The sequence below is a fragment of the Gavia stellata genome, chromosome 23 (assembly GCF_030936135.1).
Source record: "Gavia stellata isolate bGavSte3 chromosome 23, bGavSte3.hap2, whole genome shotgun sequence".
Lineage (NCBI taxonomy): Eukaryota > Metazoa > Chordata > Aves > Gaviiformes > Gaviidae > Gavia > Gavia stellata.
Window position 1 is genome coordinate 11,119,430 of NC_082616.1, and position 24,922 is coordinate 11,144,351.

The 24,922-nt window shown below is 37.5% G+C and overlaps 1 protein-coding gene across 1 annotated transcript; it reads left to right on the plus strand.

The window, feature by feature from the left end:
• The first annotated feature begins 1,849 nt into the window (after window positions 1–1,849).
• PNPT1 (polyribonucleotide nucleotidyltransferase 1) lies at window positions 1,850–22,452 on the plus strand. The gene is made up of 29 exons (XM_059828511.1): window positions 1,850–2,034; window positions 2,754–2,814; window positions 3,129–3,203; window positions 4,056–4,161; window positions 5,145–5,194; window positions 5,640–5,703; window positions 5,790–5,837; window positions 6,592–6,705; window positions 6,964–7,150; window positions 7,640–7,691; window positions 8,017–8,074; window positions 8,230–8,326; window positions 8,423–8,525; window positions 9,773–9,843; window positions 11,340–11,376; window positions 12,138–12,204; window positions 12,305–12,394; window positions 13,271–13,324; window positions 13,430–13,536; window positions 14,218–14,289; window positions 14,387–14,450; window positions 16,087–16,170; window positions 16,650–16,733; window positions 18,736–18,842; window positions 18,926–18,981; window positions 19,552–19,630; window positions 20,060–20,107; window positions 20,471–20,629; window positions 21,413–22,452. Exons 1-28 carry the CDS (start codon window positions 1,850–1,852, stop codon window positions 20,624–20,626), a joined length of 2,376 nt encoding a protein of 791 aa, XP_059684494.1. The 3' UTR covers window positions 20,627–20,629; window positions 21,413–22,452.
• The last annotated feature ends 2,470 nt before the right edge of the window (window positions 22,453–24,922 follow it).

The following is a 24,922-nucleotide window of genomic DNA, read 5'->3' on the forward strand; positions in this document are numbered from 1 at the left end:
TAACATTATAGAGCTTTGAACAGTTATTTGCCATGAGCTAGAGAATAGCAATTTTAATGAGTAATAATGACATAAAAAATCTTTCCAAATAATCCTCTGTTTGTCGGCAGCAAAGCAAATATGAATTCAAGCAAACATGGTGAACATTCTTGCTTTGCCACCTAATGTATTTTTGTACCAAATAAAACTGCACCAATCAATTCTGAATCTGGATAAATTTAACAGTCCTTTTGCCCAGGCCAAATCCTAAGTTTCTGGATCACTCGTTTCATTTCTCTCTTCTGTGTCTTGCCAAAAAGATAAGAAACATGTTGGCACAGAAGATAGATTATTACTCGGACTGTTCTCCCAGCCAATGAATCTGTTTTCTATAAATGCAGCTTTAACAGAAAAATCCAGGTAAGTAAACAGAAAAGACTGGTAAACAACAAGCAATATCAAAATAGCATTAGAACCAAACTAGTAATAAATGGCATTAATTTTTAATTAAATATCCTCCAAATTTAAATTGTTAACTCCAGATGACAGATGAGTTCAGGATGAAGCGTGACAGTTTATATTAATTTAATCCTGCATGGATCTCACTGTTGGGGTGATCAGATCTCCGTGATCACATTACCGTGATTCCTTTATGCTCACAGACATGAATAATAATAATTACTAACCTCTTTTGCATTATACAACTGAGCAATAATCTGTCTGAGAAATAACTTATGTACGAACAAAACCACTGTCCCGTAAGTGTAACATTCTGTTGCATTCTGAGCATGTAATAGCACAACAAATATTTTAACTGGCAAGCCTTTTTGATAAGCAATAACGACTGTTGTAACCCTCCTCTTGCACTTTGAAAAATATTTTGACATTCCTGGCTTGAAAGAGTGCTAAAGATCACTATTCTTGCCTTACCGAGGAGGAAAGCGAGGAGCGGCACGATGAAGTGACCCTTTCAGTTACTCAAGATGAGCGCGGCCTTGAAGTTTGGCATGCTCTCTTGACACTGTTGCCATGCTCCCATTGCAGACCCTGCTACAGGATCAATGGTTAATACAGCTATAAGGTTAATTCAAAAAAATATTCTGGGGGCTTAATTACAATTCTTTATTTTGGAATGTTGGGGGTGGGGGGTGGGGATTGGGGGTATTTTGGTTTGAAAACGAGAGGAGCAGAACGAGGTCTTTTGGGCAGAAGAATTCCAAATGTATGTGGTTTTCCTTTCAAGTGTGAGCTAAGCTGGCACTGACTTGTTCAGCCGTGCTCCTACAGGAAGGGCCCTGAATTTTTGACTGTGTAACATGTAATAACTTTCCCGTAACAGGCCTTGCAGCTGCTGTTGCCCAGCAGGGTTACCGGTGGCTGCCCGGCCTGGGGCAGCCGGAGAAGGCTTCACCGGTGCGAAGGTGCCACGAAGTCTCCTGAGGCGCTGAGGGCGGGAGGGCGGCGGCAGCCCTGGTGCAGCCGTCCTCTCCCTCAGCCTGGGCCCCCGTTTGGGCTGGTGTCCCCCAAATTTTAGTCTGAGCTGGCTCCAAAGCCGTCTAGTATTCAGGGGCCGCCGCGGAGCTTTTTCTGCCACTTTTTACCTCGGACTCCTCAGCCGGGCCCCGCTGAGGGCCCCGCAGCCACCGCCTTCGCGCGCTCCGCGCCGCCTGACCCTCCTCAGCCGCCGTAGCCAGCGGGGCTCCGCCAGGGGGCGTAGGGACGCGCTCGCGCTGCGGAATCGAAACTAACCCGCCGTTACGAAAGCCAATCCGCTTCGAGCTTACTGCGCGGCAGCCCGCCCCCCGCCGCCTCCTGGAGCCAATCGGGTGGCGGCTGCCGTTGGGGTTGCCCCTTCCTGCTCACCGGCGCCATGGCCGCCGCCACGAGCTGTCGCCGCGCCGCGCTTGGCGGTTTGGCCGTTGGCGGCGGGGCCGCGGCGCGATGGCGGCGGCTGCTGCTGCCGCCGGACGGCTGCGTGCTGCGGCTGCCGCCCGTCCGCAGCGCCGCGGCGGAGCACGGGCCCTGCAGGACGGTGACGGTGGAGGTGGGGGGCAGGTGAGGGGCTCTCCGCGCCCTGAGGGAGCGGGGGAGGGGGCGTTCCGGGGGCTCCCCGAGCCTGGGCTGCGGCCGTGGCTGAGGAGTGGCTTTCGGTAGCGGCGCTGGGCAGGGGGCCGGCAGACCCCACGGCCCCGGAGTCAGTGGGGAGAGCTGTCCGGGGTGGTGGGGTACACAAACGTGAGGAGAAATTGCCACTGGCATGCATACGCACTGCTCCTCGTCCGCAGCGGGTGAAGAGCAGGCGTGTTTCCTTCTCTTTCCTGTACGGAAGAGAGAATATTCTGCAGCTGTGGTGCGAAAAGGTGTTTTGAGGGCGTGCAGGCGGCTCCCCTTCTCCTGTGAGGGTACAGCGGGCGTGTACTTGCGTTTTCCAGTGGTAAGGCTCTAAAACCCCACTTGAACAGGTCGGGGATTCATCTTCCATTGTGAGCAAAACATTTTGCTGCTAAGGCCTAGGTGTCACTTTAGGTGACAGCTGATGTGGCCACAGGACTTTGCATCTAGGGGGAAGATACAGAACTTTTGAGGCAAAAGCACGTTAACAGAATTTGGTCAGTTTTGGTCTAAGAGTTTTAATTTCCATATCTAATGAGGGTGTTTATGTCGAACATGAAGTGCAGCCAGAATTCTGTACAGTAGATGTTGTAGATGAATGCAGACATTACTGGAAAATTTATTTGAATCCACTGTGATAACGTATTATTTCTTTCTAATAGAAAGATGGAACTGTCTTCCGGAAAACTTGCTAGGTTTGCTGATGGATCTGCTGTTGTTCAGGTAAAAAAAAAAAAAGAAAAGGTTAAAATTTGTGCAACTTCAAAATTTCTGGATCCAAACAGTTGTTGTTAGGATATCAGAGGCTATTAAAAGAATATAGAGCCTCAAGTGGTAATTTAATCCCTAATGATGTACAGCTGTGTTTTGTAGGAAAAAATTTTGTTTGAAAAGCAAAAATAATGGGGTGAAGCGTGGATTTATGTGGTGTTTTCTGCAAAGAATATTCTGGACTTTCAGTTTCTGAATAAGTGTAGGACTTCAGACAATATTTCGGTTGCAGGTAATGTCAGTATTTTTTTTTTTCCTTAATCCAGCTAGGTGACACAGCAGTCATGGTCACAGCAGTCAGTAAAACTAAGCCTTCTGCATCTCAGTTTATGCCATTAGTGGTAAGTACTAATGAAAAAATTAATTTTGTGATAATTAGTGGTAGCCTTAACAGTAGTAATAATTAAATAGTGGAGTTCAAGGTGCTGGGGGAGTGAGGAATGCAAGTAGCAGACTACAGACCTTGGACTTCAGAACAGCAGTCTATGATAAAATGACTAGACCTGTGGATGAGGGATGAGCAGTGGATGTTGTTGACCTTGACTTCAGCAAGACTTTCCACAAAAGCCTTGTGAGCTTTATGTGCCACGACATCCACATTCAGACATTATATTTTAGATATGTGGAAAACTGTTTGGATTATGAGGCTTGAAAGTGTTGTGGTTATTAAGGGTTAATGATTCATATTCTACCTTGAGGCTGAATAATAGTAAGTTCCTCAGGGGGTTTGTCCTGGGTGACACCCTGTTCCATACTTATATCAGTGACATGGAATTCCTGCTCATCAAGTTTGCAGATGATGCCAGACTGGGGGGGTGCAGATGATACACTTGGAAGCGGGGCTGCCATCTGGAGGGGAGGGAACAGGGGCTGGAGGAATGGGCCAAAAGGAACCTTCCGAAATTCTATAAGGACAAACGCCAAGTCCTGAACTTGGGGTGCACTAGTGCCCTGCAACAGTTCAGGCTGGGGACTGGCTGGCTGGGCAGTCCATATATGATATAGAATGGGGGTGTCCATTTGAGTGTCGGGACAGAGCCTTGGATAATGTCATCTGAATTCGGAGTTGACCTTGCTCTGAGCAGGGGATTGGATTATAGACCTTTGGAGGTGCCCCTTCTAACCTGCATGATTCTGTGGCTCTGAATCAGTAATCTGTTGTCCTTAGGAGTCCCTGGTTTGTTTTTTAAAAGGTTGACTATCGTCAGAAAGCTGCTGCAGCAGGAAGAATTCCTACAAACTATCTAAGAAGAGAGCTTGGTTCCACTGATAAAGAAATTCTTACAAGCAGAGTAATAGGTAGGCTGGAACATTTTATTTACAATGTATTTTAAATATGTTTGAGAAGATAGTAATTTATAACTGCTGTTTGCAGAATTGATTGTTTCTGCAGTAATGTCAGAAGAAAACAAACTTGTAGTTTCTTTTTTATCAGTACTGATTTTTAAAACAATATATCAACGGAGGCTGGGTGCATATTCCTTTATATTTAAGCCTGGATCTTGAGAAATCTTGTTGTCACCTTTGTTGATATTAAGTTCTAACCCTAACTGCAGAGATATTGCCTCTGCAGTTGCACATCTCTCTGGACAGGTGGAAGAGACAGCCAAGCTAAACTCTGAAATGCAAAGAGGCAGACTTACTGATTGATATATACTCATTCTCTCCCTCTTGATCCTGCTTGAAAAGTCATCTCCATCATGGCTATATCCATTCATAAATAAGATAATACCTTGAAATTTGGCATTTATATAAAACTGATGTCAAATACATCAGTGTCTTAAGACAGCAATGAAAAGAATTGGGAGAGGGAACAGTCTATAAGGCCTTGGCTGTTACACAGTCCTACACACTTCAGACTGAAATAAAATTAATAAGAAATCTATGCATCATGGAAATAATGCAATATTTTGAACATGCTTGCTTTTGTTGCTTTTTTTTTGAGGACTATGTCCCTTCATTGAAGGTATTTCTGGTGAAATACTATTTAATAAATTATTTGTATCCTAAAGCATAGAAGACTTTTTCAATGTTTTTACCTTGTGTTACCCGACGATGGGTACGCTCACACAAATATCTCTTATTTTACTCTGAGTGCTATTGAAATTTTAGAGTTGATTATATTTCATGATAAATTTCCTTCTGGGTTCTCTGCCTCTTCTCTTTTTTGTTTGTTTGGATCTTTCATTTGAACCAGTTTCTTGTGGGGTCATTACAAGATAAACTGAATACTGACTACTGAAAACCAAATACCTCTTAGATTTTGAATATTTCTTTTGCAGATAGGTCAATCAGACCACTCTTTCCAGTAGGCTACTTTTATGATACCCAGGTAGGTCATGCTCACTGTCCTTAATTATAGCTACCTTCAGAATGGAAAACTTGCGTACATCCAATGAAAATTTCACATGATATAGGCACTATTTTAAGAAAGCAGTTTTCATTAGCATCCAGGAGGGGTTTACACTTTGAAAAACAGTCTAATAGTGTAATGCTGCTTTTTAGTTTGTCATCTCCTTGTCTTAAATTGTTTTTATTACATGCTCGTTTCCAAATTTAGTTGTAGAGATAGAGGAACAAAATTTAAATATCTTCTGTACAACAAAGGAAAGAAAGGCTGATAGTATATGTTATATGATATGAAACGGTATTATACATTAGTGGGTTTTTGTAAGCTTTCTAGTTTAAATACTTGAACAAATTTTCATTTGCGGTATAAGCTTGTATAAATAAAATGTATAGGTCAAAATTATTCATTGTCTTTTATCTTATGCCAGATCCTTTGTAATCTTTTAGCAGTAGATGGTGTCAATGATCCTGATGTTCTGGCAATTAATGGAGGTAAGAGGACTGTTGAAAATTACTGCTTCTGTGTGATTTAGTATGATCCATTTTTTCTAATACAGATTTTTATCTCTTCATTCTAGCTTCTGCAGCACTTGCATTATCTGATATCCCATGGAATGGTCCTATTGGTAAGTAAATATTTTTAAATGATGGGTGATTTAAACATAATGGAAGACTTAGACCACAGTTTATGCTTTCTTTTTTAACAAGAATCTAAATCTATCCACTACAGAATCTAGTCCACTATCTTTTGTTTCAAGTATTGAAAATAATTTTACAATGGATAGGATTATTGCACTTCAAAGCATTATTTTTCCTGGACTAAATATACTTCTACAGGGGATTATAATCCAGAAACAGTATAGTACAGAGACCAATAACTTAATTTTTTTCTTTAGAGAAACATAGTCTTGAAAAGCATTGTTTAGAAAATAAGAATACTTTTTAGATAAGAATACTTAGATAAGTATATTAGATAAGAATACTTTTTCTGCAGGAACTCAAGAAGAGCTTTATGTCATTGTGAGTATTTTTTATGGGAAGAGAAATGATCTAGCCAAGAACAAATATTTAGCTGTATTTTCCTTTCACCTGCCTTTTTTTCTAGAAAACACGTGCTCAAATGACTTAAAAAACACAATGGACTAACAGCCTTGTGTATAATACTGCTTCGCATTATATGCCCTACCCATAATACTACCCAAAAGAAATTCAAGAATAGATAATTTGGCCTTACAGATTTGTTCTTTATATAGCTAACATGCTAATATTTTAAAACTAATCCATAGCTTTAATTATTGGTTTTGGAGGTATAATTTTCAAAGTAAAATGATGGCTTAAAGAACTTCCTTACTATAATAATTTTCTGGAGTTTCTTTGTAGGTGCAGTAAGGGTAGGACTGGTTGATGGAGAAACTATTATCAATCCAACTCGAAAACAGATGTCTTCTAGTGCTTTAAATTTAGTTGTTGCTGGAGCTCCTCAAAATCAAGTTGGTGAGTAGGTTAATAATTAATATCTGTTGCGTGTTTGAAAATCAAGTAGGTGCCTCTTTGCAGGTATTTTCCTAATCTTTGAAATTTGTATTTTTACACAATAGTAGGAACAAACAGTGATAGGTTAGGTAACTTTTGGTTAGGTAAATTCCATTATATTTATGCAGTTTGATGTTAATCTCTATTTCCTCAGTTGAGTTAGATTGTAATTGAACAATAAAATAGTAATTTACTTAATTTTTAACTTTCCATTGGTAGTTATGTTGGAAGCAACTGCTGAGAATATATTGCAACAAGACTTCTGTCATGCCATCAAAGTAGGGGTGAAGCATACCCAGCAAATAATTCAGGGAATACAACAACTGGTGAAAGAACGAGGTGTTGTCAAGAGAACTGTTCAGAAGTTGTTTGTTGCTCCTGAAGAGATTGTGGAATGTGCAAAGAAGTAAGTTCAGAGCAAATAATTTTGATCTCAATTCTGTTAAGGGACTCAAAATGCTTATTTAACAATTATTTAATTTGATGAGCTGTGATCAGATAGTTTGGGCTTTTTGTTTAACAAAATAACATGTTTTGAATGTTCAGAATTACTTGTTCCTAACTTTCTATGGAAAACGCGTAAGAAGGACAGGGCAAAACAAATATCATGAAAACCCAGTGCAAGTATTGTAAGTTAATATGCCGCTCTTGTGGAATGGTGACAAGAAGAGTCAGGATATGTTGGCTTGTATAAGCTTTGCTGTGGAAGTGATAACTAATTTCAGAGAGGTGGCAGGAGAACAGGCAGGAAGGACAGCTGGAGCTAGTAATGTTTATAAATGTCAGTCTGGTGCTTTCATACTGCTAAGGAAAACAAACATTTAGTCCTCAAGGAAACTAATTATATAAATGGGTTTTAAACTATTTTCAAAAATTCTTTCTTTTCTTCCAAAAGACTTGCTTTTAACAAGATCTATGCAGTGTTCACAGACTCTAGCCATGATAAAGTAAGTAATCAATTCAAACATGATATAATTATTTTTTAATTAATAACATAATGAAAATGTAGTAAGAATTAGTTTCTTTAATGTTAATAAAAACCTCTTCTCCTCATCTGCATATATATGCAATAGTAGTAATAAATTGTTCTGTAAATTCTTATCTACCAGAATATTTGTTTGCAGTACATGATTGATCTTGAATTTGTGTGACAATCCTACTCCTTATTTCTTGAGCTACACAGAATTTTAAAGCAAACAAAAGCCCAACAACCCAAACCTCTTTTGTTATTCTGCCCTGTAGAGTTAACTGGTTGCAAATCCTGTGTTCTAGATTTCTAGAGATGAAGCAATTAACAAGATAAGGCTTGAAACAGAAGAACAGCTGAAAGGTATTATTTTCTGCTTTCTTAACATTTAGAGAATGCTTAAATGAAGTTAGCACTACTTAGACTTATAGTGTGCTTTTTGTTGGCCAAGCTATTTTAGTACAAATTCTGTAAAATTCATTTTTCAACTTCAGATGCAATTTCTTTTCTATACCCAGAAAAATTTCCAGAGGCTGAGCCTTATGAAATCCTGGAATCTTTCAATGTGGTTTCAAAGGATATTTTTAGAAATCTTGTTCTGAATGAATATAGAAGGTAAGTATAACAAACTCCCACTGAATAATATTTCTGTCAACTTTTTATACACGACTGTAGTTTCATTTATCTCATAATTTCTGCTTGTAACTTTAGGTGTGACGGGAGAGATTTGACTTCCCTCAGAGATATTAAATGTGAAGTGAACATGTTTAAAATGCTTCATGGATCAGCGTTATTTCAGAGAGGTCAAACACAGGTAGTATCTTTAAACATCAGAAATTATGAATTCCTTTATCAAAGGCTGAAAGATTTGTATCTTTCATATAAATGTGAAGTTTCCTTTTTCTTCACATTCAAATAGTAATAACTAGAAAACAGTTTAGATTTAATTAAAATATATCTGAGTCCATTAAGACAGTAGACAAAGCTTGGCTCCTTGCTACATGAACAGTACAGATGTTAGGATAACATTCTGACCATACATGCCCAGAAGGAGTCTGGTAAGCATTATTACGTCTTCAGACTTTCTGAAGAATGTCTAGTAACCAAAGTTAGAAGCTGTAAGGATTCTCCCTGTTCAGTTCAGGGTGGCAGATTCGGGGCATTTTTGGTTGCTTGGGTTTTGTCTTGGTGGGAGATGGCTTGAGAAGAAAGCTTTCCAATTCAGGATGGCTTAAAGTAAAATTGCTTGTTAATAAGATAAGTCCAAAATCATATCTTTTTCATCCCTCTATACATAGATTTTTATGTTAAAGATGTTTGTCAAAACAAGCTTTTCATGTAAAATACAATCCTGTTCATTTTTAGAAAAACGGGTGACGCAGTTAATGGGTCACTGGTATGTAGGGCAGTGCTGAATTGTGCATGTCATGAGAAGTCTTTTAAAAGGAACTTCATATGTAACCTGGACTAAATAGGGAAATTGTCCAAAAAAAACCAGGTTAATGAGGTTGGTTTTTTCTCTTCTTTGCCGAAAGTGTCAGATGTTGGGTGGATTGAATTAAGATTGTACTCAAGATTTGGTCTCTTTATATTTTTATAGCTTATTTTCCTAGAAGACTGTAGGCCATTGATCTGACTTATTACAGGGTACATGGGTAGTTGCAAACAGTGATTTACTCCTCAGTGTTGTCACCTCTTACCCCACTAAAAATAACACATGCTGCAAGTCCGTGTGATAAACAGGCTTGCTCTTTTGCACAACACTGTGGCTGCATCTGGCCCTGGCTCTTAAATGAGGTAGTTCGGTTTCTTAGTGAACAAACTGTTCTAGGCTTCTACCAGGTTAAGAAGCATTAAATTAGTATTTTTAAATGTGATTGCTTGTAAGGTTGTGTAATCTTTACAGATTATGAATAAATTTGTGCGATGAAGAAAAAAAAAGTGGTAGGTGATGGCATCGTATTTGTTGATGAATCTTTTTGATTCTTCATGAACAGTAAAAGTTGTGAAAGATGGAAGTGTTTAAGAGCACTTTATTTATCCTCTGTCTTTTTATTTTAGGTTCTCTGTACAGTTACATTTGACTCTATAGAATCAAGTGTAAAATCAGATCTTATTTCAACAGCAGTGAGGTATGTATGTCTTGTGGTGTTTTGTCAGTGGTAATAAAAGAGGGTGAGCATTTAAGCGCATTTGATAAAAGTTCCTTGAACTTTAACATTATATATATATATATTCGTTAGGACTGAAAAATGTATGAAATCAGACTTTGAAGTGGCCTGTGTGAGATCTTGGCAGTTGTTTTTTATTAAGGTGACATTAATTCCATAGACACACATCTGAAATTGGAGAGTATTACAAGTAACATCCAGTCTGGTTTCAAAAGAAAGAAAATAGTGAGTTACTCTTGAATCTGTAAAACTGTTTCCATATATCAAGTCTCTTTAAATAAAACAATTGATAAAAGTTGATTCTCTCTTTGTTCCAAGTATTTATCATCACACTTGGAATTTGATATGTATTCCACTCATTTAATCTATTTCTCACAAGTTTTGAAGTTTTGCTTGATAGGTTGGATGCACATAGCCCATGAAGTGCTGTTGTTTGTCAAGTTTGGTTCAAATGGAAAAAAAAATTAAAAAGCAGATTAATTGTGTGGGGTTATTTTTTTTCCCAAACTGAATCAGCCTGTCTAAATATTCTCATTTTTTCTCAAAATAAAAATGTTCAGAGGGTGAAAACATTTGTGTTCTTTTTTAATGGAGTAAGGAAAATATAAGTTACGACGTAGCAAGCAAGTCCTTGCGCTGTTAACATTTTATTGCTGAGGGCTAACTTGTTGGGGAGGGGAAACTCCTTCCCTTTATAGCTGCAGTTTGGTCATCTCATCCCACCAGTGTGGGAGCTTTTACGTTTTAGCGTGTCAGCTTTGCTTTAGTTAATTTTTTTGGTCTAGAGGTGTTTGTCCATATTCTGTAATTTTGGTATTCTTGGAAATTAGTTTCTGTATTAAATAGTGTGTTTTAATGAGCAGTCAGTACATTGCTTCACGAATGAGAGGTTGCCTCTATACAAAACTGCGTGCAAGTCTTGACTTGACACAACTTTCTTTGTACATTAGCTTTTTTGTGTTTATTGCAAAGAGTCAAGTCTTGTGGTACTTCGGTAACTTTTTTGAGCACACTTTTTTATTTAATCAAGAGCTATTTTGTGGTTACAGAGATTTTCCATTTTCCTTCTGAGTGCTTACGTTTCTGAGTCCTTACTGCAATGTGTACAGTAAGGTGCTGATGTTCTTGAAGTTTGATTTGATTTTTTTTTTCTTTCTTCAGATACACCAATACCAGCATAAAAAACTGATAGGGCCTATTCTATTCTAAACAGCTAGGGAAACTGTTTTAACGATGATGCTTAACACATGAGGGGTTTTTTTGTAGTCTATGCTTTTTAATTTGTTTACTACATAGAAAACCTTAGGAAAAATGTGGGTGATCAGCAAACCTATTGATTTGTTGTCTTTGCTGGGTCTATTTGTAAGCATAACTGCATATAATCTTATGTATTACCTGTTGTATGTAAGACATATTTGGTTGCTCTTTTTTGACATGGTCTTGTTTTTAATTAATAGTGGAATAAAAGATAAAAACTTCATGCTGCATTATGAGGTAAGAGTTTTACTGTGTCACAGCTTTCTGCATGATTCACAGAAGGGCTTCATGTCTTGCTTTTAAAGCTGAAATTGATCACTTCCAAAGATATAAATTATCTCTAGATTTGCTAAAATTTATTGATTCAATTCATATATGAATTTATACCACAGTTTGTGAACAAAAGTGCTGATTTCCTAAAAAGCACTAGATAATTTGTTAATTGCCATTTTATACAGCCTTTTTAATATCTTAATATTAGGTTAGCTCCTTAAGAATGGGTTATTAGTGAAAGCAGGATTAACCTGCTCTCTTATTTTTAGTAAACTTTATTAATGTATTCAGCTGACATACTGCACCAGTAGTAAATAAGTGCTTTTACATCTTGGGTCTCTCTCAGCATTTGGAACTTGCCCAAAGTATTTCGTACAGGCAACAGGCATATCTTGTTCCATTATCTGTATGACAGAAACAAGATTTCTGATATGTTGTTTGACAAGTTTAATTGGACTAAGCTTGTTGTGTTGTTTTTCAACTATCTTGCAACTGCTTTATTCTCTTTTGTTCCGTGGAAGTAAAACATTTACTAAACACTACCTAAACTGGTCCTGGTTTGCAGACTAAGTTACTGAAGGAAGACATGTGGTGGTTTGATTTATTTTTTTTTTAATTTGGTTTTTGCCTTGAGATGCACCAAAACTTTGAAGAATATATGTTTTAAAATGGGGGAAAAAACCCCCACTAGTTAATTTTCTGTATATACATTTTTTACTTCATAGTTTCCTCCTTATGCAACTAATGAGATTGGCAAAGTTACTGGTATGAACAGAAGAGAACTTGGACATGGTGAGTTCAGACTAGAGAAGTCCCATGCTGTAAGTTTTAATATTTTGTCTGATTGTTTTTATTTGTGGATCACTTTGTGGCTTGGTTTTTTTTTGAACAGGTGCACTGGCAGAAAGAGCTTTGAAACCAATTATTCCCCAGGATTTCCCATTCACAATACGAGTTACTTCTGAAGTCTTGGAGTCAAATGGTATTACGTTTTTCTTATTTTTAACCTAGTGCTAGAGACTAAATTTGGTACTAAAATCCTTTGAGTTTGACAAACTTGAGTTGTAGGCATTTTAGGTAACATTTCATTTTTCACCTTCTTAATCTTGATAGCTCTACCTGAAGTACTTAAAAGAAAAAGAATGTATATGTTCATGAACAATGGACCTTTCTTTCGATCTGTATAACAGCACAGTATCAGTATGAGATGTAAACATAAATTCTAAGTTCAGTAAAACGGTATTTGGGGGGACTTTCCTGCTACAGAGTGAGGAAAATAAATCGGCATATATTGAGACCCATTCTTCAGTGTTTAATCACAGCTGGTACCCTCACTGACTTAAAGGTAGCTTCTCCTGGCTGTCTGTATTTATTTGTTCTTTCACACCTCCCCAGTTCAGGAGATAGCTATCCATTTCACCTCTCTGCAGATTCCCCTGTGTGGCAAGAAGCTCCCTGAGCTCCACCTCCTATTTCCTAGCACTGTACTGAGATTAGGTGGCTGGGAGAAGGGGTTAGTGCAGAAAGGGAAGGAGTCCCATTTGCAACTTCCTGCAAAACCCATGGATTCCTTGTCTAGAATATTTAATATTAATCGTGATGCTTGTTGAGCTTTTTTTTGGTATTGGTATCATGAAAGATTCGAACTATATTACCCATTTCTTGTTAAAAATACTTCTGCTACAGAAAATTTCTAATTGCAATTATTTATTTTATGTGTGTTGCTGCACAGTACTTTCTAGCTAGCAGCGAATTAAGTTTCAAACTGTTATTGAAGAGTATCGCTAGCAAGTTTTATTTCAAATACTTCTGTCCAATGTTTAATACTTTCTTTTTCCCCTGTATTCTAACTCTGTAGGATCCTCTTCAATGGCTTCTGCGTGTGGTGGAAGTTTGGCATTAATGGATGCAGGTACAAAATATGGGACTTATAAGGATAAACTACATATGATAATGTGTTACAGGATTTGGAAATGACCAAAGGTTATAAAAATGTATCTTTATTTGCCACTATTAGGAGTTCCAGTATCAAGTGCAGTGGCAGGTGTAGCAATAGGTCTCATTACCAAATGCAGTCTGGAAAAAGGAGATATTGAGGACTACCGTTTGCTGACAGACATCCTGGTGAGTGTTTCTAGTATTGTTGGTTTTATTGTTGTTTAATTCTGTAAAATATCCTCTATGGCCTTCTTTTGTAACATTTTACCCAGTTAATTCTGGAACATACACTACTGGAAACATTGAATAGTTCTATTGTCTCTGGTTTGTCTTCCAAACTCCTCCATTATTTCAAAAAATCTCTATGAAATGTCCAGTCATGTTTCTTATTTTTTTTGTAATTACTCAGTTATTTCTTTTAAGCTCTCATAAGCTCTCTCTTCCAATGAATTTTGTCTTTTCTCTTGGGAGAAAGAGATTAATAATTCTCGAATACTTTAATTTACTGATAAACACAATATGTTGTGTGGAGAATGAGCACTTGGCAAAGTTGCTGGGGAGGAAAAATGCACATTGTCATGCTGCTGCTGCTTCTTCCTGTGTCAGCCACTGATAGTACAAAATCAACTGTGGATCTGTTGTTCAAAAACTAGTCCATAAAAGTTCTTAATTTGTAGAGAGGGAAAGGAACAGTGTTAATCCTGAATGGCAAAGTAAGGCTGAAGGAAAAACATGCGAGTCTCAGAAGTAATTCCAAGTCTGCAGAACTACTTTGTGGCTTATTGAAACACAGAATGTACTTTTAGTATAATGAGACTTGACACTGGGATCAAGTTACTCCAATTTGCTTTCTGTTTATGCTGGTAGGGAATTGAAGATTACTATGGTGATATGGATTTCAAGATGGCAGGTACTAATAAAGGAGTAACTGCCTTGCAGGTAATGTAACATTAAATCTTCCGAAAATTAAACTCTGAGAATGTATCTAAAAACGCTTTCCTTACATATTGATGTCACTTGACTCTTTTCATATTAGGTTGATCTGAAACTGCCAGGAATACCAATAAAAATTGTAATGGAAGCTATTCAGCAAGCTACAGGTAGGACCACATTTGTATTTGTACCCATTTTAACATATTAAGTGATAAATGGTATTAAATGCTAAGTTTTATGAAACTAAATAATAAATTATTAAGTTTTTTGTTCTCATTGTGGAAAAAAGCTGCTATCTTCAAAAAAACTGGTCTGGTTTGGGTGTTGTCTCTTATACTTCGATATAGGCACTTCATACAAAATAAATAGGTTTTTGTGTCAGAGGAGAGCATTCAATCTCCAAAAAGCCAGGCCCTTCCCACCACACTTAAGTTTCATATTATTGTACGTAGTGTCAGTGAAAGTGCTGCTCCTAGAGGTTACTTTTAATAAAAAGAGAACAAAAATGGTGTGATACTAACAGTCACCAGTTTAGTACAATGGGTAACTTGTTTTGAAAAATTGCAATAAAATTAGTGGCATAGCAAAGTGGGGAGGGAGGGAACTTACAGAAAAGAGCAACATCAGGATAGAGGAATATGTTATGAAATATTTACATGCGGTATTTTGGCAAAATTTGACTTGACGCAAGTACACAATATTAGTAAGCCATGTCAGTTTATAAAATTTATACTAAATTCATATTTCTTAAAACCTTATGTGGTGAGTTGGGGGGAAAAAACGGTTTGCTCTTTGCTGTGCAATAAATCAGTAAAAAGGGTTGTTAAAAATAAGCTCCAAGATAACTTTAAAGTAACTTCAGACCAAATTATAAATGTGTCTTGAGCAGCAAGTTCTTAAAACTTAAGTAAAAGTCCATGTTATCTCAGGGAGTTCATGGTTAAGATCTAGCAGCTCGATACCCTGTGAAAAACACAGGTAGTAAAGGCTGAAGTGCAGCTTTGTGCACTGAAACTCTGGATTACTTTGCTTGGTGAAAGTTGGGAGAGGGAGGAGGCATCTGTTGCTAGTTAAAATGTTAAGTGTTACCATAACAGCAAAATGGATTTGGACTAACACACAAACATCCTATTACATTACTTTTTTTAAATAAAATCTAACAGAATATTATAAAAAGAATAGCAAACTATTTCTCATTTACCATAAATTGAGCTATATTTACTATTGAAATTTATTGCTGCCTATTGCGATGTGTACAGCTAAAACATTCTTGAGCCATATGAAAAACTGAAGCTACAAGCTTCAATAAGGATTTAACTAGTTGTAAGAGAAAATTTTCAACTTGACTGTAATAGGAAGATTTTAGTAAGAAAACCCTTATTAAGATGTAAGAAGTAGTAACTCCTGTTCAATGGTGTATCGCTTCAAGCAGCTTAGCTAAAGTTCCAGGCCAGTGTATCGTAACTTAACTAATCAGAGCTATACCCTGTTGGTCTTATCAGCATTCTGATTTATTTAAACAATACATAGAAACAGAGCTGTATGTAATGTTCTAGGTTGCATAAAATCAATAAATGTGCTGAAGGCATAGGTTTTGTATACTCAGAGCAGAATGTTGTACTGCAACAAACATGCACTACCTGAAATGTGTGCAGTTCCCGTGATAAATTTTCAAGTTAGGCAGGAGGCATATTTTATGAATAGATGTTTATCTACTTTATAACAAAAACTGCATGAACTTATTTAATCTTACACAAAACTCCTTGTTTTTCCTTCTTCCTCTTTCCCCCCCAACCCCCACAGCTGCAAAGAGGGAGATTTTACAAATTATGAATCAAACGCTGGCAAAACCCAGACCTAACAGAAAAGAAAGTGGACCGGTTGTAGGTAATGTTGTATGTTGATAAGAATATGTATCTATTAGAATTATCTTTTTGACAATAAGCTGCTGCTTAAACCAGCTTTTTTAATTAATGTTTGTTATATGTTGCTCCCCCTGCCTCTTGGGGTTATTTTTCCTCTGGGTTTTTTGAAGTGAATTTTTGTTTTTTATTGCCATGTGGGGCAGCACTGTACTATTTCACTGGACACCAGAAAACAGAATTAAACTTAAGTTATGTGAAACTCACAAAATCAGAATGGATATAGATGTCAGTATTGGTATAGCTTAAGGTAATTTACACTCATCAAAGTATTTGTAGTCTGTGTTTTCACTTCAGTTCTTAAATGTAATTACATCGATGTTCAGCAAATAATACAGGTAGCTATAGAAGATTAAAATCTAAATGAATGTGACGTATTTTTTTGTGATAGCTTTCAAGATTATTATATTTAGCATTTCAAAGTATTTTTAAATGTTCTTTCAGAAACTATCCACGTTCCATTATCAAAAAGATTAAGATTCGTTGGTCCTGGGGCCTATAATTTGAAAAAACTTCAAGCACAGACTGGTAAGACATTCTTACTTCCTGTGATAATTTATCCTTATTAGTAGTGTAGAGTTTTAATTAGTGCATCTTGGTAGCATAGGTATTACTAGCACAGCTATTGCTGAATCTTAATGCTATCTTTATGCCCTTTCAGAAACTATAAGTAGCTAAACTTAAACTTCCCAAATTGTTCAGTAGACCACCTCCATAAAACTGGCATTTGTGCTCCAGCAGCAACAACCTAGTAAGTAGATAGGAGGAACTATTAAGACAAAAGGGTACTTTTAAATTTGTGCTTTGTGCTGCAGACTGCAAAACAGTATTTGCCTTTGTTTTCAGACTTGTATGTTTAGCTGTTCCAATGCTCAGTACAAACTGAGTCTGTACTATATCTTGGTAAGAGATGCGTGTGTTTTGAAGAGCTAGGTGAAGCTCACTTTGCTACGCTTAGTTGTGTAGATTCTCTCTGTAACAAAGTGCTTGCAGTTTGTCTTGCAGCAGGAATTCCCAGAGGTTTGGTGCACATGTGATGGTGTTTTTCAGGGCTTACAGAAGAGGCAATTAAAGGTTCATCTAGGGACAGTATTGCAGATAGTGTTGAATGAAAGATGAGAAGTCAAGCAAGTCTGATCATGAATATGCTGAAGTGTAGATCAAATCTATGCAGCTTCTCTTCCTATAAACTAAAGCATTTTGCTGTGGTTAAGAGGGGACATTGAGCTCTTTCCTGCAGTGCTCATCGACTGTTTTCCTAGGATTCTGTGAATAGCTTGTATACACTTTTAACATGCTGGCATGTGTTAGAAATCCAACTATCCCATTGTAGGAGTGACCTGTGCTGGGGCTTAATCTGGTCGTAAATAGTGTGACAAAAGTTTCCTGACCTTGTTATATTTCTTGGAATAAATTAATTGTATTTGTTTACACCATGTTTTGTCCTGCCTGGCCTTAAGTGCCAAATTCAAAGTTGATACCTTTTTCACCACCGTTTCCTAAATAGGTCAATTGATGCTTTGGTTGAGATAAATGCAGACTGACAGGTCACTTGGAATTAGGCCTATAGCTTGATGTTGTGGTTGCCCTCAGAAAAGAATGAACGGAGTTTGCAAAGCGTTAAGTATTTCTGAGAGGCTACACTATTAAAAACCTTTGTTCAAATGACTCAAAGCAGTGAAACTAAACATAGTCCACCCTTACCATCTCTCCAACACGATGAAGGTAATACTCAACCAATAGTCAGCCGTGGTAGCAGAGGTGAGTTTCTGCTGCGATACTGTTAAATAAATCAGATGTCTTTTATGAGCACTTCTTAGTAAATTCTTTCCTTTACTGCTTAACACAGTAAAACTTGTTCGCTACTTTTAGAAAGCCAACATTTAAAAAAGGCTGATGTCTACAGTGTATCAAGTAGATGTTCTGCTTCAGCTGCTTTGGACTTGAAACTCTTCTAATGCTCTAGCTAGCTTGATTAGTGCTTCTCAGGGGATTGGGGTGGAGAAAAGGAGGAAAAATCATACTTCCCTTTGGTTGCAAGCCTCTGCAGTCTGTTGGCCAGAAAACTAGTCTAGAGGTGCTAAGAACTTCACCATGCAATCTTACTGTGTTCTGACTCTGAAACACTTTAATTTTCATCAGCTATTAATGAAAGCTGTAGTTTTATTAAAAATCTCTTACGGAATTCATTTGTAGAAGCTGTGATTTATTCATAAAACCAAAATTATTTCAATATTTTTTTCCTGTCATAAAAGGATTATTATAATTTGCAAATGTGAATGGTCCCATACGGAGCACAAGTTTGTCCAGGTATTTGGCAAGCGTACCTGTAACACGGTTTCCATTCAGTTGCATGTAAAGCTGTCCAATGCCTAATCTGAAGAAGAATATTTGAAATTATTAGGACTCTTAGGTCTTAATGAGTCTGTGCAAAATAATTTTGCTCTATGCATGTCTTAATGTAAATTTTCTGCTTGCTGAAACAGTAGCAATGTTCACCTAAATCCTCTCGTTAAATTCTATATCCAAGGCGTAACTGTAAGTCAGCTGGATGAAGAGACGTATTCTGTGTTTGCCCCCACACCCAGTGCTATGCATGAAGCAAGAGAATTTATCCGTGAAATCTGCAAAGATGATGTAAGGACAGACTTTTGTTAGCTTTTTCAATTTGCATTTTGTGAATTTGTGTCTTACTGTTTTCTTTCTCCCCCCCTCTGCAGCAGGAAGTTAATTTGGAATTTGGTGCAGTTTATACAGCCACGATAACTGAAATAAGGTATGAAAAGTGCTCTGGAGTTGAAGTAGAAGTTAGTTTTACATAGCTATGTTCCTGATACCTGAAGATGATGTAAAATAACAGATTTTTAAAGGATGCCAAAGTTATGCTGGTAACATCATTCCTGATATTTTCTGTTGAAAATATTACTCTGTTTCTTAATAAGGATGTTTATTTTTGCTGCTTGTTTAGTTATTAGAATGTGTCTATAAATTGTAAAACTTAAGGCCTTTTTTAATCTTTGTGTCTGAGAGAGACGGTAGGAATTTGCTTTTTACTTTTTTGCAAGACAAAAATTGGATTGAAATTACATGCACTTTTCAGACATACTTATTACTGAAATACACTGTCTTGAAATAAGCAATTTCCATTCACTTTCAATTAAGGAAAAATGACTGGACATGTATGGTCCATGTATAACATGTTGGTATAAGATTTTTAAAAAGGGAGGAGTAAAACCTTGTTTATGAGAAGTTTATTAATGTTTGCTCTGAGGTCAATGTGCGGAGCGAAATACATACAGACTTCTATCAATGTATTTTGAAATAACCATGCTGTTTTCTGTTGCAGAGATTCTGGAGTGATGATAAAATTGTATCCAAACATGACACCAGTGTTACTTCATAATTCACAACTTGATCAAAGAAAGGTAATACATGCTTAAACAGCTATAAACTAGACACTTATATTTGTTTTTAATCAATTCTCACTAAACATAGTCTTCGTTAGCTGTAACGTGCATACTGTTGTTCTACAGTCCGTTTTTGTGTTAAAAGCTGTGTTAGATTAGCAGCACCTTCTTGTTTAACCTCTGCTTGCCCTGTACTTAAAGCTGCAAACAATCTAAATATATGGCTGCTACAGTCCTACTGTTTATGCTTTTATGCACACCAGGTTCTTTAGATCTGCAATACGCTTTTCTAGGTAACAGAAACCTGTTGTTCATAAGGTCATGTTGAGCCACTATGATTGTCTGAAGTGTAGCATGAAGAATCCCTAAAAGAAGGAACTTGTATAAGTAACCTTACAAAATTAATCACACTGAAATAATTTTTTTCTGAAAAACACTGTGTTCTAGATTAAACATCCTAGTGCCCTGGGATTAGAAGTTGGACAAGAAATTCAGGTAACTTTTGTTTTTTAACTTTACAATGCTAACAAACTGCGGTTCATATTTTAGAATTTGAATTAATTTTTTTATATTGTGCTTATGAAGAAAATATTTTGCCATACCAGATTCCCTTTCTGTGCTGGTTAAAGGCCTGATCATTTCAAATTAGATTTATTTAGTGTCATATTCTTGCTATCTAGGCCCCACATTAATTTGACAGAGCAATATAGGCTAAATGGTGCCTATTGTTTATGGCTTTTCTAGCATCAAATTGGAAAAAATACCCAAACAAAAAACCAACACACCACCATTTTAAGGAAAATGCTATTTTCAGCTCTTTAAGTTGGTCAGTCTTAAAGTGGTTTGTTTTCTTAACAGGTTAAATACTTTGGACGTGATCCGACTGATGGTAGAATGAGGCTTTCACGTAAAATTCTACAGTCACCAGCCACAACTGTGCTTAAAACCCTGACTGACAAAACCAGTATTGTCCTGGGAGGTACCGTTCCACAGTCATCTACTTCATCCCAGTGACAGGTAAGGCCATAGGAACAACTTTAAAATTACTTAGTACTGTGCTTTCTTTACAACTGTTGCAAAGAATTGTATCAATCTGGTTTTTTATATCGTACAGTTACCGTTCAGTGGTGTGCAAATACTGCTTGCCAGTTACGTTGCAGCATGTCGTAAGTTAGCAACTGGCCTTTCATGTGCTGCAGTTATAAAGACCTTGATGTTGTAAAATGGGTTCAAATGCCTTGACAGTTTCAGGCATCCTAGGCAGCCTACTTCCTCCAGAACAAACTTTATTTGCTAATCTACATCATCTGTGTAAGCATTCACTCTTCTCTACCTTGCCACCATTTTTTAAAGGAAAAAAAAAGCAGGGTAAGGGAGGAGAAGGAACAATAAGCTGCTTTCTTGAAAGTTTTGAGTCATTTAGTGGAGACTTCTCAGTCAATTAATGGAATGCTCAAAGCTCTTCCCTGGAACTAGTTTGCCAGCATGTATTTGACTGTCAATAGGCTTATGCCTAAACTTTTCCCAAAACTGTTGTGTACGGTTTTTTTTCCTTAGGAAGCTACTAGAACAGGAAGGTGTCTGATGGTAAAATCAAGAGCAGTTACACAATGAGATTGGCAAACAGAAATGCAGTGCACCAATGATAACTTAAGGCAATCCGTGGTAATCTTCTAGGAATGATTCACAACACTAGAAGAAATTAAAATTCATTAAAGAAATTATTTTTTTAAAAAATGTTTTTGAATTCCATTCCTTGATATAATTAGTTGGTTACAGAGTATTTTCTATCTTTTACAGGAAAAAAGGCGCGATAGCTCGTGGAAATACAAGCGACCTTTGCTAGAATCTGTAGATGTCTTCGCAAGAATCTGCAGGTGGATGGTAGTGAATCATATTTTTAAAATAGACACTATTTATGCTTAAAGGTGTTGTAGAACTTCAAAGTCTTCAAATTGATTAAAAACTCTTTTAAAATAACAGAAACAACCAGTGCTCTTATCTTGTGTAGCAAGGGTGAGATGAGAGTCTAAGAACGTGGAATTGTATAGACTGAAGAGCAGATTACATTTCAATGCTTAAGATTCTTTCTGCTATCATCTCAAAATAAAAATGTAAAGATGAGAAGCAAGTATTTAACAATTATTTGCTGGGAGAAGGAATTACCCTGTGTACTTGGTTGAGAGGCACACTTGGCCAAAGTTTTACTGGCTTTTCAGTGTACGAGATTGAAATGTTGAGCTAAACATAAAGACTTAGAAGTATCACCTTTAACGTGATTGACACTGTTTCAGATAAATACATCAGTAACTGTCATAGGGTTCAGACTTGCTAAAATATCTGAGCAGAAGGGGGACAAAACAAAACCTGTCTGAAACATCATTATTTATTATCTGGGTTTGTTAATTATATATTTTAAAATTCAGTATTAAAACATTAAGATTAAAATAATTGTTTTGGAATAAACAATTGATGTGATAAATCTTCCCCCTAAAACACCCTCATTAAGAATGTCAGAATTCCTGTATTGATTATGTTCCATCAGTGGGTTCACTGGTCTCTTTTAGACTTCAAAGCATTTCCCGGGGGCTTATGAGAACTGCTTGTTTTTCTACTGTGAGGTGCAGACTTTGAAAATCAAAGAGATGTCCCTTCTGATGTTCACCAATTTGTATGTAGACCTAATAAGAAAATCAGCTTCCCACCTGATGGCAGGTGGGCTCTGAACCTCCTGAAAGAAAATACGAAGCACTGGGGAGAGGAGAAATGTGAATGTATAGTAAAAATTGCTCATTCTTTTTTTTTATTCAAAGTTAAAATATTAAAGAAGAAAGAAATGACTGGCCTGCTTCTTTGTAGTTGTCTGTCTGTCTTTCATCATGTAAGACTGAAAAAGTTTTCCTTAGCAATCTTTTCCTTGAGGACTGTATTCTGTTATTTCTTAGTAAGAATTCTAGTGTCCTTGCTTACTATGACTTAATTGACTGATACCTGGTTCGTTACATATCCTGTGTAGTGTTAATGATATTATGTAGGCAAATGTTAAAAGTCCCTAAACAGAAGCTCAGATGTTTCCATTTCTTGTAACTGTTCTCAGAAATTGACCTCCCCAATCTAAGTGGTTTTCCAAGGTTTAGCTTGTTTTATCTGTAAGGCTCCTTTTTGTAGTAGAACTGATGGATGCTCTAGTTACTAAAATACTACATGAAATACTAACTTCAGAAGCTTTTTTTTTTTTCAGTTAGCACATTACCAGTAGGATGCTTGCATTTGAATTTGTGACAATCGATGATGTAGGACCCAAAAGAATCCTGTTCTTTCCTGTAAAGGTATTTTCTTGCCTGCAGTAACAGGACTATTAATGATTTGTGAGATGGGTGGTGGTCTCAGTAAATCAATTATTGGAATGCTGGGGGATTTTCTGTTTGTTAGAAGATAAAGTAGGAAAAAGACTTTTATGTTCCTGTGGCAGAACCTGTACAGTCAGCCTGACTTTCTGCACTTGTTAACAAGCTTTAGGCCCTATGGGAAGGGGCGGAAAAAAATACGCTTGGGAACTGTCTGGGAGGAGCACAAACCAGCTGCTCTTACCTGAGGAGAGAAGCTCAATGGGAGCCAAGAATTGAGTAAGTGTGTGCTAGTCTGAACCTTCCTGGAGGGAAGGCAGGCTGGCTTCAGACATCCCGGGTTCACCCGAGAGCCGTCAGTAGCGGCAGGTTGGACCGTGGCAGGAGATACTTGGCTCTCAGGTGGTATCAGCTATGATCAGAGAGCAGGTAGGTTAATAGTGCTTGAGAGAGCGAGCTCAGCCCTATTGCAGTAGCTGTTTTTTCATGTTTGAAATAGTGATTTTTGTCTGTACTGCACTAGATAATTAGCTTCTGTAATGACCCATCTTAAATGGAGCCATTGCAAGGTATTGCTTTGGAAAGTGAAGCTGGGCAGTTGCAGCATTACACCAGGTCAGGAGGGCCAGAAATGTGTTTATTTGGCAATGTGGAAGTTTTCACACAGGTGCAAAGCGTCAGGAGCTGGGGTATCTTTAAATGCCAGCAATAAATATTGCAAGTACTGTAATAAAAGCGTAAGAGCTGGCCTAATTGTACTTCTGGGATTACATGCCAGAGGGAATAATGCAGTCTCTTAATTTCACTCACAAGAAATTTTAAGTGATTTGGGAATGAGTTGTCAGTCTTGCTTCTGAAAAAAACAAAAAATATGAGAGTTCCCTGCTGCTCCATGTTGTGATGCTTGATGACTTGCTCTTGTCTGCAGCCTACCCTAACAAAAATCTTTATTTTGATGACGAACAGAGAACTCTAACAGTTACAGCTTGTTGCTTTGCGATAATGGGGAGAGATGAGCTACTGGCAGGTGCAACGCTATAATAAAAAAGTGCTACTTTGCTTTCTCTGAACTTAAGATGCAGAGATTCAGATGTATTGCTTTCCTGGTCTTGTATTTACTGTGGTTTTAAATCAGGTCTGTAAGAGCTGTTGGGGCAAGTCTTGCATATCTTCTTCAGGCAAAGCCCCCGAGAATTGACTTGCTTTTTATTGGTATAGATGACTAGATCATGCTGTGGTTTCTAACACCCCAGGCTGCGAAGTCCTGGATGCTGTTCTGTGCAAAAAAGAGCCCCGTGTCCGAGGGAATACAATCTAGGTGTGTTCTGGAGTGGCATTTTTCCACAGAGGTCATTGATATCATGCCTGGAGAGGTCACGGATTTATTTCATAGCTTAAACAGAGAAATAGTTTTTCATGCCAATTCTGGCTTGTGTATCTCCTACTCCTGTAGCTGTTCACCGTGATAGATAAGAATTTGCTCCAGAATTCTTTTGTGGTTTCTTGCTATTCTGCATATCTGGAGAAGTACTGCATTTAATCTTGAGTAGGAGAAGTCATACTTAGTTTTTTTTATGCATTTGGTTTGAAGAGCTAAAGAAAGTCTGTAGAAGTCTTGCAGAGGGGAGAGGGAGTTTGCAAGTGGCAGATGTCCTGAAGCAGCAATATGCTGTGGCCATTGGTTTTTGTGTTTCTTTTCGTGTATTTTAGTTTTACTGAGCTTTCACTGAGGCAGAAATATGCCCAATGCGTCAAACCTTGAGGGGATCAGGCCATGTAGCGTGGAAAAGGCCACCGATACGTAGCGGGGAAGGCTTGTGTGAAACCCAACTGTAAACTGGTTAACATGACTGTCAAACCATTGATCGCTAATGTACCGTGGCCTTTTGTACAGTTACTGACCTGTGCATCATATCTTTATGGATAAACATATCCTAAAGTAAGTTCCTATACTGTATACAGC

Bases quoted from the DNA above. Each gene is read 5' to 3' on its own strand.
- PNPT1 (XM_059828511.1), top strand. From the start codon at position 1,850: ATGGCCGCCGCCACGAGCTGTCGCCGCGCCGCGCTTGGCGGTTTGGCC. The intron at 8,526-9,772 runs GTAGTATCTTTA...TTTTTATTTTAG, and splicing joins TTCAGAGAGGTCAAACACAG to GTTCTCTGTACAGTTACATT. The intron at 16,171-16,649 runs GTAATGTTGTAT...ATGTTCTTTCAG, and splicing joins AGAAAGTGGACCGGTTGTAG to AAACTATCCACGTTCCATTA.